At 40.7% G+C, this 13,682-nt stretch overlaps 2 protein-coding genes across 8 annotated transcripts in view; one reads left to right on the top strand and one right to left on the bottom strand.

Annotated features, from left to right (window-relative positions):
* Positions 1–4,631, bottom strand: part of LOC136430349 (protein SERAC1-like) — a 37,140-nt gene extending 32,509 nt beyond the window's left edge. Inside the window, exons 1-3 of the mRNA XM_066420876.1 lie at positions 4,219–4,631; positions 3,667–3,700; positions 3,000–3,142 (exon numbers count right to left, since the gene is read on the bottom strand). Coding sequence (XP_066276973.1) covers positions 3,000–3,142; positions 3,667–3,700; positions 4,219–4,306 — 265 coding nt within the window. The 5' untranslated portion in view covers positions 4,307–4,631. The remainder of the gene's footprint in view (positions 1–2,999; positions 3,143–3,666; positions 3,701–4,218) is intronic.
* A 60-nt stretch (positions 4,632–4,691) lies between these two features.
* LOC136430350 (guanine nucleotide-binding protein G(o) subunit alpha-like) overlaps positions 4,692–13,682 on the top strand; it is a 40,947-nt gene continuing 31,956 nt past the window's right edge. For 2 of the 7 annotated variants that reach the window (XR_010754889.1, XM_066420881.1), the window contains exon 1: positions 5,052–5,712. Coding sequence is in view for 6 of the 7 variants with exons in the window: in XM_066420881.1 (XP_066276978.1) it covers positions 5,595–5,712 (118 nt within the window). In the remaining variant the exon portion in view is untranslated. The other 5 variants (XM_066420877.1, XM_066420879.1, XM_066420880.1 and 2 more) reach the window with 5 other exon arrangements.

The raw sequence follows: 13,682 nt of genomic DNA, 5'->3' as shown, positions 1-13,682 counted from the left end.
TATTTATGATTATTAGTGTTTGACGGACGTCGCCCGAGCTCCGTTCAATTTGTGACGGGGCAGGTTTTCAGCGAAAAATACGGTCGAAGCTCGGGCGATTGTGAAATTCGGCGAGCTTTCGGCGATCTACAAAATCGGCCGATGCTCGCATGAATTGTGACGCCGGCTTAACCCATTGAAAGTCTGAGATGCCTAGCGGTGTTATACTGAAGTACTGAACTACATGTACATTGAGGGACAAAACTCTAACACTGCTTGGAAATACATGTAGATCATGTCACCTTTAATAACAAGTTCGAATGATAGGAAAATTGCAGCATGTTGTCAGTTTCTCAGCTCTTTGTTTACCACTAAGGAATTATGGCACTTTTGCATGAAGTATACAAATTAGGTACTACTACTAAGTATGTCTTGGATATCTGTTAATGTTTCACCTGCCACAAATTACATATCCCATACTATTAAAGTCATGTCATGGAAAGTACTGGAGTCATAGAATTACTCCATTAATTATTTGAAAATTAAGTCCTAATTTACATAATTTACATCTAATTGTATTTATCTCTAAGGTACCTGCCTGGAAATCCTTCTGTTCCTTTGTTCAATTATCCTCTCTGAGGTATTTAACAAAAACATCCCTGCAGTTCCAGAATAAGCTGCTAGGGGTCCAAACCTAACATCAAAATATCTACCACCAAAAAATGAAGACCACAGCATGACCAGGACAAAAGATACAAAAACCGGAAGTTCTGCTGCAATACCAAGGATAGCTACTAGGAGGCCCAAACTTGACCTTGACCTTTGTCTTCCAAAAACCTACCCACAAACCACATATCATTACAATCCATCAAGCCATTCTCAAGTTATGCTGATTGCAAATGTCTGAAAACACAGACATGCAGACAGACATGTCAAAAACAATACCTCCAATTTTGAGGGAGTTTAATAAAGGCGGTGTGACTGAACTGGAGTTAAGATTTTCTTGCAGGAAATATCACATCTGGTTTGGTCAGCCACTCGGCAGCTGATCATGAAGAGCTGGCCATGGATTTAAAATGACCAAGGAAATTATCTAGTCCTTGAAATGACAAAATCTGCCCCTAAACACAGCCCCATCTTTACATCCCATTGTTGGCAAGTTGTGCCTCTGACAATTGTGTCCTGCATTGAAAACTTATGACACTAAAATTTTCAATCTGAACTACAAATTGTTCCTCCAGCAATGGTAGTTAAGGGTTTTCTGCACACAGCACTGTTCACATCTGTTCAAATCTGCCGTTTCATGTGTAGATGTCAAACAAACAAGAATGACCCTTGGGGCAGGTTGGGAAAGATGGTTGACAAGACAGTAACATTGGAGCCCTGAAATGGCATAAACAGATAAAGATAATTAAATTATATCCTGAACTGTCTCCTCTTGTTTGGTAAACAGAGACACCTGGCCAGCAATAACATGATTAGATGCTGACATCACATGTACAGCTTTTGGATCCAGGCTCACCAGTCAATCCTGTGAAGACGTCCAAATTGCCAGTGGAAAAAGACTTGGCAAATGCAGAGCTTTCTATACTAGTAACTAGATCTACGCTGTATTAGAAACCAGTGCCAAAAAAACCCACTCCAGAGTCATTATGAACTAGCCTGAACTCGATCAAGCTCCTGTAACGGCTTGCCGCCCTGTAACCGCATAGCCGCGGGGAGGGGACAGAAATCCCCGGACAGCTGGAGTTTGCGTTACACAGACTAATTATAAACATACCAAACTGCATCGACAAGACATGGGCCTCTCCATGTTTAAAAAAATAAAAGCCTTGATTTCAAAGCCTTCTGAAGACTGCTTGTGCTTGACTCTATGGTCCTAATTGCCATGATGGTCTACATGTCTGTGAAGAAGCCAGTTTTTTAAGTTGTCCAAGGTTTGACAAGGAATTGTGCATATGCCTCAAGGCACTTCTGAGTAACAGGAATGGTGCTTCATAGCAGTTATGTAACAGGTAAAAGTCTGGATGAAAACATCTTGCATACAGAGTAGCTTTTGAACCCTCTCTATTGACATAGATTGGGCATCAATTACATCCAGATGCCAGGCAAATTTCAGTAGTGGCAGAATAAACCTACCGAAGACTTAAGGTTAAATCAGTAGAGTCAAGGCCATTTCACTTAACCAGCTTGCCTTGCTGATAGCCCACTCCAAGTTAGACCCGATTTACACTAGGAAAATTTCTGGATGTACGACTACTGTTTACGAGGTACGTCTTTAGTGTACAACGCCTTTTCCCTCTGTGTAAATTGGCCCAGCTCATTGTAGGACAGGCCTTTTCATAGCCCGTACGACTTAACACCAACTCCAGGGTGGACGTACGACCGCCCAGCGGGAGACCTGCGGTACCTGCGACATCCAATCTGACTTGTACATGTCAGTGGCACCTCAAATACATGTTCAAAAAGAAGAAAATCATTATTTGCTGGATGAAAAACAAAAATATATTCTTATCTCTATAGCTTTTTAACATTTAAAATTTTTTCAATGTAACATTTATTTAGCAAGCTGAAAGAGTCCTTGCTCTTTGATTTGATATGATTTGATTCGATAAAGTACTTTTTTTGATGAAGAAATCTGTTTGCTGCAAGCCAAAATGCATAGAATTACGTCATTTTAGTTTCTGGCTAGTGAAAAGTTGGTTCAGGCCAGTTAATTTTTTATGTGCTTGCCCTACAGGGCAAGTGGATATTTTGAAACTTGTCTAACCCTGCTCTGCAATCTGTGCCACTTTGATTATTGCTCCCACAGACAGCATGGGCATGTCATTATTATATTGTGCATTTAATAAACTACACTTACTAGTCATTTTCACCTTATTATTCAACACATATGCAGTAATCAAAAAAGATGACAGTGTAAACGATAAAGATTTTAGATTCAGATATCTTTGTCCAGTGGTTGAATCACTTGTGACTACATTTGAAGGATAACATTATCAAAATAGACATAAAAAAACCTTTTCTGCATTCTTGTGTGTCAGCTGGCAGTGAGGTAGTTGGGTAGATGTAGGAGGATGGTCTGTTCTCATTGTTCACAGCATTGGTCCGGTGTCTAAAGGCATCCCTCAAACTGTAGACTTGGCTTGCAATAAATGTCCCACTGGAGGCAAAGAAAAGAGAGCTTGTTGATTGATAAAATCTAGCATATTCTTGAGCATGATTTAGATTAAACAAGACAGGTTAACGTTGTAGTTGTACCTTTTGACTGTACAATCAATTTCTGTTTTCCTTGAGACTTGTATTACATAAATCTATACATGTATTGTAAAGTATATGTTATATGTACGTACATGTAAAACCACTGGAAGAATAGCTGGCAGTGGGTCTCAATAAACTCAACTCAACATGTACTTTTCAGTCAAAATGGTGTCCTGTTTACAAGTCCTAATTCCATGAATAATATATCAACCCAATTCCAAATGTGGCATTGAGACAATTGTACCCAGGGCTCTGACCAACTCTATATTTCTTTCCATCATCATAATTTCTGCTGCCAACTCATGATCAATATTGGCTTATTTTGGATAATACATCAATCAATCAATCAATCAATTAATCAATAAAAAAAATCAATCAGTTTGAAAATCCATTGTATCATAAAACCAATATACGAGGTATACCTACCCAAGAACTAGTGACGTCCAAGCAGCAATCTTTGCTAAAAAAAAAGAATCATACATGACTTGTGACTTCAGAGTCAGAAGCTATGTTAGACTTGTCTCAAAATATTCAATGACAGTGCTATGATATCAACCTGTTGCATGTGGACACATATTTGGGCATGACAAGTGACAAAAATGACTCCATTGTCCCTAAATATCAAGAAGAATGAAGAACAAGACTTCTAAAACCATATTGGTCATCATGGCAGGAGGGAGGTATGGAATATGAATTTGGCCTTTTACTGGATGTCTCCATCAGTCTATGACACAAGAACATCTGTCAAAACTTTTACGCAGTTCTAGACAATGACAACATTGAAAATATTGGGCATGAAAATATCCCACTTTTGATGGATATCGAACTTGAAAACACCATTGACATCGATCAGCGACAGGTGATCAAGGCTTTATAATTATCATACACACCTGTGTAGGCTAGCAGACGACGTTTTACTGACATGGCAGCTGACTTTGCTATAATCATAAAATCACCACGCGCTCTAATCGTACTTACTGATTCTCCAAACGGTGTTTATCCTTGTATCTTCTCCAGAACTCTTGGAGCAGAGTTCGCGAAGAAATGAAAATCGTTGACTGTACATTCGCGTTTATTCTAAGTAACTTACATTGAAGGTGATTCAAGGTATCAACGATTCCCAAAACAAACTGTTCTTTACACTGGAAGTTGCAAGTTGGTCGAACGACGTTGAGAAAATACAGCTGGGATTCAACGAAATATGGCTTGATTAGTTACTGTGCTTTAGCCTAGTGTTACAAATAAATATCAGTTATGCTTTAAAGCACAAATTGTCGATCCATACGATTGCTGTCGAGTTAGAATATTGGGAGAAATCGCCTTCGGACGGTTCCAAAATATGAACGCCGCCATCTTGACTCTGGAATGACCTCTACATCAGCCAATCAAACGTGATGTTTCATTGGTACACATCTACCTTGTTTAGTCACATCATCTCTGATTGGCTGATTTTTAAGGGCATGCTGGGTGACAAAATGGCGGCATTTTAGTGTGGATTTAACTTTTCTTCCTAGAAAAAAAGGTATTTATCCTGTTTATCCGCCGCTGCCGTGACCCATAGTCTCTCTTCCACAACCTTATCGAGACTTGTTTACACTTATACCATTCGAAGTGTTTACCACGAGTAATTGCAAGAGAATACCGCGCAATTTTGTAAGGAAAGGACATCTCATTTTTCTGTGGGGAACAAAATGGTTGATCTTTTCCTAGCAGTTTACACAGGTTTTGATTGATGAACAGAGCATCGCGCTCGGTTCTGGGTTACAGTGGAACGTCTTTGGCACTTCAGGTCTGGCTGTGTGCCCACCCAATATTTGTCTTGTCGTGTGGCGAAATTCGAACCGTTATTTGTTTCCATTGTTGCCAGTGAGGGACGCTGGTGGGATGCAGGTAGCGGACCTGGGCTTGGCGGAACAGAAATAAGCCGACTGAACGCACGGCCTACGTTACGTCACGTCAGATTCTGAGCAGGTCGCTATAACGCTATCCGGCGCTCTTTACGGCATTAATATTCAGTGGAACAGCGTCACGCAGTCCCGACCACCGTTCCTCATGAACCGGCGTGCTTGTTTTCATGCCATGGCCTCATCGCTGTGATTTCTGCCCAATTTCAACCCGATTTCTCACATTGGATTGTTCCAAACCCATAGTTGGACGCATATTTTACAGCCATCACAATTCTCCACCCATAGGAATATTGCAAGAAGGGAGCACGACCCGGAGGAGGACCAGGAACGGGTGTGCCCGCCGGCTGCTGCAGGAGCCTACCTGCCGGGATAGCCCTCGATTCCGATTCAGTCTGAACAATCTGGGTATTTTGCCGCGCTGACTGTCTTGCCTGATTGGAATGGAACATGGAGCCTAAGAAAACCAAGGATCTAAAGGAAGCCTTTCTACGCAGCAGGACTATAGATGCAGAGCTTAATGAGGAGAGGAAGAAAAAACAACGCGAGGTGCAACTGCTTACACTAGGTAAGGATCACAGCTGCTGTGGGGAAGCTGCTGTTTGGCTTTAATTATCTGTTGATGGCGACAGGAAGGAATAGGATGCAAAGTATAATCTTCTATTGTTTCAACAAGCTTTGTGCCGTGATTAGATGGGAGCTTGGTAAAGACAGGTAAAATGGCTCAGTTTCCATGTCTTTGGTCATGTGCTCTGCATTAAAATGTGCTGGTAATCTTTTCCAAGGTGTGGGTGTTTAGAGATGGTTAGGGATGCCATGCTGCAACATAAACATAAGATATTCTTCCACATCAGACTGCATTTATTGGTAATCAGTCAAGCATATGTGAAAGGGAAACATAACCTCTTGTCCATTCATGTTATAGTTAACACTGGGCCTGTCACAGACCTTGTTAGTATGATTAATTAGTCCAGTCCATAACCATCTAGCCAGAGTGAAATATGTGGATATGAAAGTTGACAGAATCACCACCCATTGGAGTGTATTTTTCGGGTTACAGTCTATTGTTTACATTGCAGCCTCCATAACAATCAGGCCACCAGATGTAAGGAAATCGCCAGGTGACAATAACCATGTTTCCTGGCTACGCCCATTCATGTGTAACCGGTTGTTGACAATCATTCTCAATAAGTTTGCATGTTTGGTGTGATTGTGGCCACTTCAAGCAGCAAGATATATCTTTAGGTTTGAAAACATCCAAAGGGAGACCCAAATTTTTATAAAGCCATTAAAGTTTGACCCTTGAATTAAATATAGGCAGTATCTGGCATTAGTGTTTAAACAAATCATATAAAGCTAGATCTATGTCACAGATTTAAAAGAAAAAGGAAAGAAATTTCCAGCACACATTTACTGCACCAGGTGACCCTGGAAGGGAACAGATTACTTTGGATGCTCCAGTGACATTGTAATAAGATACTAAGCAAGTATTTAGTAACCCATGTTGACATCATGTTTGACCCTGCCCCCCCTTAAAGCTTGATGCCACCCAGTTCTGGTGCTGTAGTGCCATGTCAAGTATGGTTCGTTACTCTTTCCTGGGATATAGTTCAGCCCTATACCCCTCCCCCAAGGGATTTTTTGTTTCCAACTCCAAGACCACACTTATTTTTCTTGATTTGTATTGTACTACTTTGTAGTTATGGTATTGACCGAGTGGAAGTATCCATCTGCCAAGTCCATTACATCGATTGGCAGATCATATGTCCTTGACCATGTAGGAAGGGACAGCCCCTGCAATGTTTTAAGGATTGTAAGTGGAACGGCTCAGTGAACAATGCCATAGTAATCAACTATTTTTTTTGGGTATATTTTCAAAATGATATGAGAAGTCACAGTGTGCATTTCGTTTCATACAGATATGATTAGGATACATGTTGAAATGATCTTTTATGCTCTTTGTGGGTCTTAGTATATAGTCTTAGCAAGGTGGTATCTAAAGGTCCCAGGCACTTGACCTTGCAATGGTTCTTACTCATTTTCTGCTCTATGACAGTGGTGTCAGACTCAGAGTAACAATGACAAATGGCCTTTTTTCCTACATTTGAACCTGTGCATACAAATAGTACAACTACATGAATGTATTCATATTGTATATAAATGCCACTGTGCATGTGTATGTGTGTGCGTGATGGCCATTACCAGCACTCCTTACTGGAAATATATATACTAGATTTGACACAGCTTAACATTTTGTTGTATAATTTACTATGCACATATTAAGAATTAAGAAAGAGATCCTTTCTGAAATATTATTTGTTCTATGTAAAGTGTCACATTCATGAATCACCAAAGAATTTGTAGATGCCAGATAATCTCAAAATCCCTCCATGCACACGACAAAAGGCTTTCAAAGAGTAAGTGATAAGTCTTATGGGCTTCCTTTATGCATGCTTTTTCCTCACAGGTGTCACAAGGGATTCAGCACCATTGGTAACAAGGTCTTATTTTTCTTGACTCACAAGTTTGTGAGTCACAGTAGCAGCTGCAAAGTGAATCTATTCAGTATTGACAAGGCACTTGACTTTAGTGTGAGCACGATGAAAAACCAGAATATGAACCTGGTGAAATTTGATCATCAATACAACAGATCTAATATATAAAAGAAGGGTGGTTGGAGATGAGGCAGAGGGTATGCTATCATGTTCAATGATCAGTAGTTCACATGTAAATGTTCAAATGCACTTTGGTACAAACCAAATGTTAACAGATACAACACAGTATTGTGACACTTGTGGTTCACCATGGCAGAAAGATGATGGCCATGGCTTCAGATAAGAATTTACCAGGTTCAGTACTGGTAGCCACTGACTGGTAGCATTACATCTGCAAGTAGTATGTATGTGGCAGAGCATGTACATGTGGTGTAGTGTGGGTTAGAGACCAGTTTGATTGATAGGAGTTCTGATCCCAACATACACACTACAGTACGGTCTGCAGTTCTTTGGACAGGCTGTTAAAACCTGTTGGGTCCATATTCACCCCCTCCCCCCACCCCTTCCTGTCATCAATACCACTAGGTACATAAATGAGCCTGCAGCATGGAGAGAGAGTAAGACTAAGAAGAGAAAAAATTTAAAAAATGTTCCAGAACCCACCTCACTAAATAATATAGGGTTAATGACCCGCCCTGAGGTCTATACGGTGTGATAAGGCATGGTCGTTCCTATAACCACCGAATAAAGTACCGAGGTCGTGAATTTTTTCTCTTCTTAGTCTTACTCTCTCTCCATGCTGAATAAAGTACCGAGGTCTCGAAGCGACCGAGGCACTTTATGAGGTGGTTATAGGAACGACCATGCCTTATCACACCGTATAGACCGAAGGAAAGCAGGTCATTAACGTTATTATCATACAGCCATTGTCCATGTAGAACTAGTAGTTAGTAGTACTGTGTGCAGTATTTGATTTTGTGTCACACCTGGGCCGTAAAAACGTTCACTACGGGTGTTCCGCATCACACGGGGTTCTATACAGGGATCTCCCTAAAGAATGGACCAGTGGCGCTCCTTCATCCTGTTCTAATCCCAGCTCCATCCTGTTGATAATCAAAGTTAGGGGCAGTTTACATTACGTTTTTCGCGTCAGCGGCGAAATTTCCCGCTGTCGGGAGGCCGCTGTCGCAACGTCTCTAGACACACCGCCCGGAAATCTGACAGACACCTGCGGTGCTTGCATTTCGCCATCTTGTTGAAAGTATCGGGCAGGTCGCGAACTTTCCTTTTACTTGCTTGGCCTCTCGCAACCGCTGTTGTATTTTTACGTAGGCTATCTTGTTCCTGGATGACTCCAGCTTCTTCTGGATCTCGTTCTCCGACCATATACTGATCAGGCAACCGGTTTCGGGGTCGCTCGACGTACAGCGTCCAGTGCTCAGTCTTTCACCCCGCCATTTTAATTTTTGGGGGGTATTCCCGGATCCCGCCACATTTGATCACGTGAAAGCTTGCAGTCAACCAATCATAGCACATGTTTTCTGACGCGAACCAATCAGCGCTTACAACATACAAGCGGTAACGTGCATGCAAAAATGCCGTCGCTATTTTGAAGGTTGAACCTGTGAAATTACGGCGTAAAATACGATTTACCTACGCAAAATTTTCACGGGATGAAATTAAAGGAATAGACTCTTCGCCAATTACGACCACAAATATCGGCAAATCGCGGCAAATTACAGCGTATGGGCTCAAATGGTCGGGCGAAAGTGTTGTATTTTTCAAGGACTTGGTAAGTTTTCGCTGGCTTTTTTTGAATGAGTCTTGAAAAACAGGTTTTTAATGAGATCAACGTATGTCAAAGGCACCGATTTCGATTGTGCGCAAGCATAACAAAAGCAAGAAACGAAATTGTATGATTGTACAACGGTAGACGGCGTCTCCCCGCCTTTAGACTACCATGCATAGCCTTGTCAGTATGTGTCGATATTCCATGCTCATCACTCGTAAATGTGGGGAGGGGGGCACAAGTACGATAAACATATCCGCGGGGAAATGAATGCACGGCACAAAAGTCGCCGCGGATCCCGCGAATCTCTCTCTATATATATATATATACCGGGGTCTAAGTAGACTTACAGTATGCTAATCATCGCGTGCTTTATGCTAATCGCCGAAACCCTGACTCCCGCTGACGCGAGCCCGTCGTATTCTCTTCAGACGGAGTTTGAAGTTGACGGGGACTCCCGCTGTGCTGACGGGCGACGGCTTCGTAGCTGACGGGAGAAAATTTGTTGACAGCGGGACTACGTCGACGGGAATTGTCTTTACACGGGGTTCCCGCTGTCGCCAGTGGCGCTGACGCCAGTGGCGCTGACGGCAAAAGTATAATGTAAAGAGAGCCTAAGGATATTTCTTCAAATATTTCCTCAGTAATTTTGCTCGAGATTTCGTTAATTGAAGACAAGATGTAAAGCTGAAGTTGCAGGAAATGACTTCCATTTGTGACTGGGAAAGGCAAAATGCAACAGACCTCCCCCCTCATGATACACATCTTACAAGCTTGGCACCCTCCCCCCCATCCTGCTCTATATTTCTGGGGAGATCCCTGCTAGAGAATGATTAGAATGCATTTCGAGTGTTCCGGTTGAGCTGCTGTTGAACATTCGAACGCAAAAGCGGGGCCGTACGAAGTTTACAGACCCCTCGGGTCCATACGAAGTTTACAGACCCGCTTTTGCGGGTCCATATGAAGATTACAGACCCACAAATGGGGCCTTCTGATTGGTCGACGACATCTACCTATATGATAATATGGATTACAATACATGTATTTTGTCTCAAAACCTACCTATAATGTAATCCTTGATCATGTAGAATATTCATAATAACTGATGATTCATGGTGTAAGTTACTGTTTGCATAGGAGGTAACCTTTTGAAGCTCGCAGTCAATAGTTCATTAACCCCTGTCTGGCAACTTGTAATTCAGTCCTTGCACATCAAACAGTTTGACTTTGATGATTCACAGATCTTTTGGCACAGAATAGATTTAACTCTGATTGTCATTGTTATTCATCTCTCAGAGGTAAATGACCTTCTTTGCTGCTTTGAATGCTATAATGCATGTCAATGATTATACTCACAGTGTACTTAATTTCCAGTAGAGGCAGCATACTCTTCTTCCAGCTAAGTACTCTCATCTGCCAACTACTTCTAGCACTGGTCACAAGTTCCTCCCATTTCTTGTTTCGCTGATTTGTGGATTTGTTGATGACAGTATCACAGGTGTTGTTTGAAGTACAAGCAAACATTATGATTATCATATTTTAGTCCAGGACTTTTCAATACATGTAGTGTGCTTGCACAAAATGATATCAGAGCATCATCGCAAGAATGATGAAGAGGTGGTTTAATGGCCAGCTGGGTATATTACATAGATTTCCTTCTGGACCCACAGAGAAATAATGCTGAGCAGCTGCCATCTTCAAGTTCAAGTCAACAAGTAAATAAATAAAAAATCAAACACATGTATATATCTAGAGGCTTTTCATTGACGTCATAATGATTACAATTTGAATCTCCCGGTAACCGTGTTGGTGGTTAATTGAATTACTGCAGCAGCTGTTTACGTTGAACAGATATACACTGTAATCCAACATGGCGGAAATTACGTCATATGAAAAGCCTGACTGTGTAGAGTCCATTTCAGGTCCACCACACAGGTATTTTAATCATATTTAAAATTCTTTCAAATCATCAGATACAGATTGTCAAATAAATTTTCTTCTTCATTTGGGCCCTGTAATTTGTAAGATATTAACTGAAAAAAGGAAATGATGGGAAAGTGGTCACAGCTGTCTGTTGTTTAGGTATCCCATATGTCAATCTAAAAACCTCAATTTTGATGTAGACAGTATGTTTAGTCCATGAGGACTCAAGGGAACATGTTTCTTGGACAAGGACGGCCTCTTAGGAGATTGAACTTGGTTTCAGATGGCTGCACCCAAAACCAGATTCTCTGCATTTTGTCACATAACCAATGTCAGATTCTGAACTTGAAAAGATGACATGTGCCCCACAGATCCTGCTTATGAATATGTACATCCACCCACAGTGGCATTGGTTTCTCACATAGAACCCCCCCTTCGCCCCCCTAAGGGAGGCAATCATGTCAACTAAGTGAGGTCAAATTCATTACTTATTGTAACTTGTAAGATTCCCAAAAATGATTTATTGTTCTGGCTATCAAACAGGTAAATATTTATAGTGTTTGATGAATGCACGAAGGTTACCCTGGGAGCCAGACTAGTTGACCGGCCCTTTTCACAATTCCCTTTGAATTTCAAGTTTGATCTGGCTACTATATCAACACTATGTGATAGTTACTCTTTGTCAAGAATTATGTGAACTGATGAAACGGTATAGATCATTAGATGTCTCAAAATCAGCACATGTTCATATAGTGTTGATTTTGTTTTGCCTGCAGATACTGTGAAATGAATGCTTTTTGACCTTGTGTATGCCTGCAGTGGAGTGGGAGCTGATAAGTAATATATTGATTGATTGTCTATATAATAAATCTGAGAATTTAAATATTTGCCCTTCAGGGATTGTTGATTGCTATGGTCAATATTGCATACAACTTTACACTCAATCCCTAAATTTAAAATTTGTAATGATAAAAAGACTAGCTCCTTAAGGTTCTCATAAATGATTTCATGTTCAGACATCTTAGGTTAGCTGTATGTGTAACTGTTCATCAGAAACCCTTACTTATACCTCATGATTTGTTAACCACAATGAACTTCAAGGCTGCCTAGAGAGAAATGCATGCCCAAAAGCAAGACTATAAATGATTGGAAGAAAATGTTGTAAACCACTTCTTGTGATATAACTAGTTCATGAAATTAAGTGTTACATTCAAGATGGTACATTTAGTGCAGGTTTCCAGTCAGCCTAGTGTTTCCGGTATCAAAATGAAAAGAATGCCTTGCCAACAGTGCCATTGATTCTGGTGATAACAATTGCTATTTACTCTATACATGTACATATAGGTAAGGTTCTTTTGCATTCTGTGGCAAGGAAGGAGCCTTACCAGATCTTGATTTCCCAGCAAGGTTTATCCAAAAACATATGCTCTTCCCAATTGCCTTATCAAGGATGTGCTGTTCTCTTGATATACAGACCATTTCCTTGGAGAGTCAACATATATCCTGCTCAAATAATTCCCACCATGTGATTAGTAAGGCATTTAAGGCACTTGACCCTTCTGCATGCCTATCTACAACTTGTGGAGTCCATTTTGTGAGGCGAGTGATATTTTTGTGAAGAAGAAAACATAGATAACTTTGTATGAAATGGATAAATTCATAATGAAGGTATATATTTATTTCAGCTTTGTCACAATAGAGTGAACAGGACAGGAGTAACAGGATACTGTATATGTAAATCCTTTTTCATGGCTTCTGATGATATGTGATGAAAAGCAATTACAAGGATACAGGACCATTCCCACAACAACCATTCAGGAACAAGCTCACACATGACAGGTACACACCCAGGAAGGAACATGTTTGATGTGGAAAGTAGAAAATTCAGTAAGGGAGAGTGATACAGGGCTCGAAATTCATTTTTGGAAATAGGTGCACTGGTGCAACCAACCAAGAGAATTGGATGCACAGAAAGAAATTTAGGTGCACCACATAAAATAAAGTTGAATGTCAGCAAAACATAATTACAGTTTAATGCTCTTATGATTGTAATCAAGAACTTCGCAATCTGTAATCAAATTTCAAACAAGTAATACATCAAATAAAGTGCAACAAAGGGTTCTATTGCTTTTTCTGATACTGTTTACTAGTGTACAATGGTACCTTTACTCTATAGCCTACAAAAATATCTAGGTGCACCAGTGCACCTACATGTACAGTCAAAAATTAGGTGCACAGCTCCAATTTTGGGTGCACACAGGTGCACATGCACCCAGTATTTCGAGCCCTGTGATAGAAAGAATCAACCAGAAATGTGACAATTCGAGTACA

Source organism: Branchiostoma lanceolatum, chromosome 3, assembly GCF_035083965.1.
Source record: "Branchiostoma lanceolatum isolate klBraLanc5 chromosome 3, klBraLanc5.hap2, whole genome shotgun sequence".
NCBI lineage: Eukaryota > Metazoa > Chordata > Leptocardii > Amphioxiformes > Branchiostomatidae > Branchiostoma > Branchiostoma lanceolatum.
The sequence above is the reverse complement of the archived record's forward strand: the minus strand, read 5'-3'. Positions and strand labels throughout refer to the sequence as shown.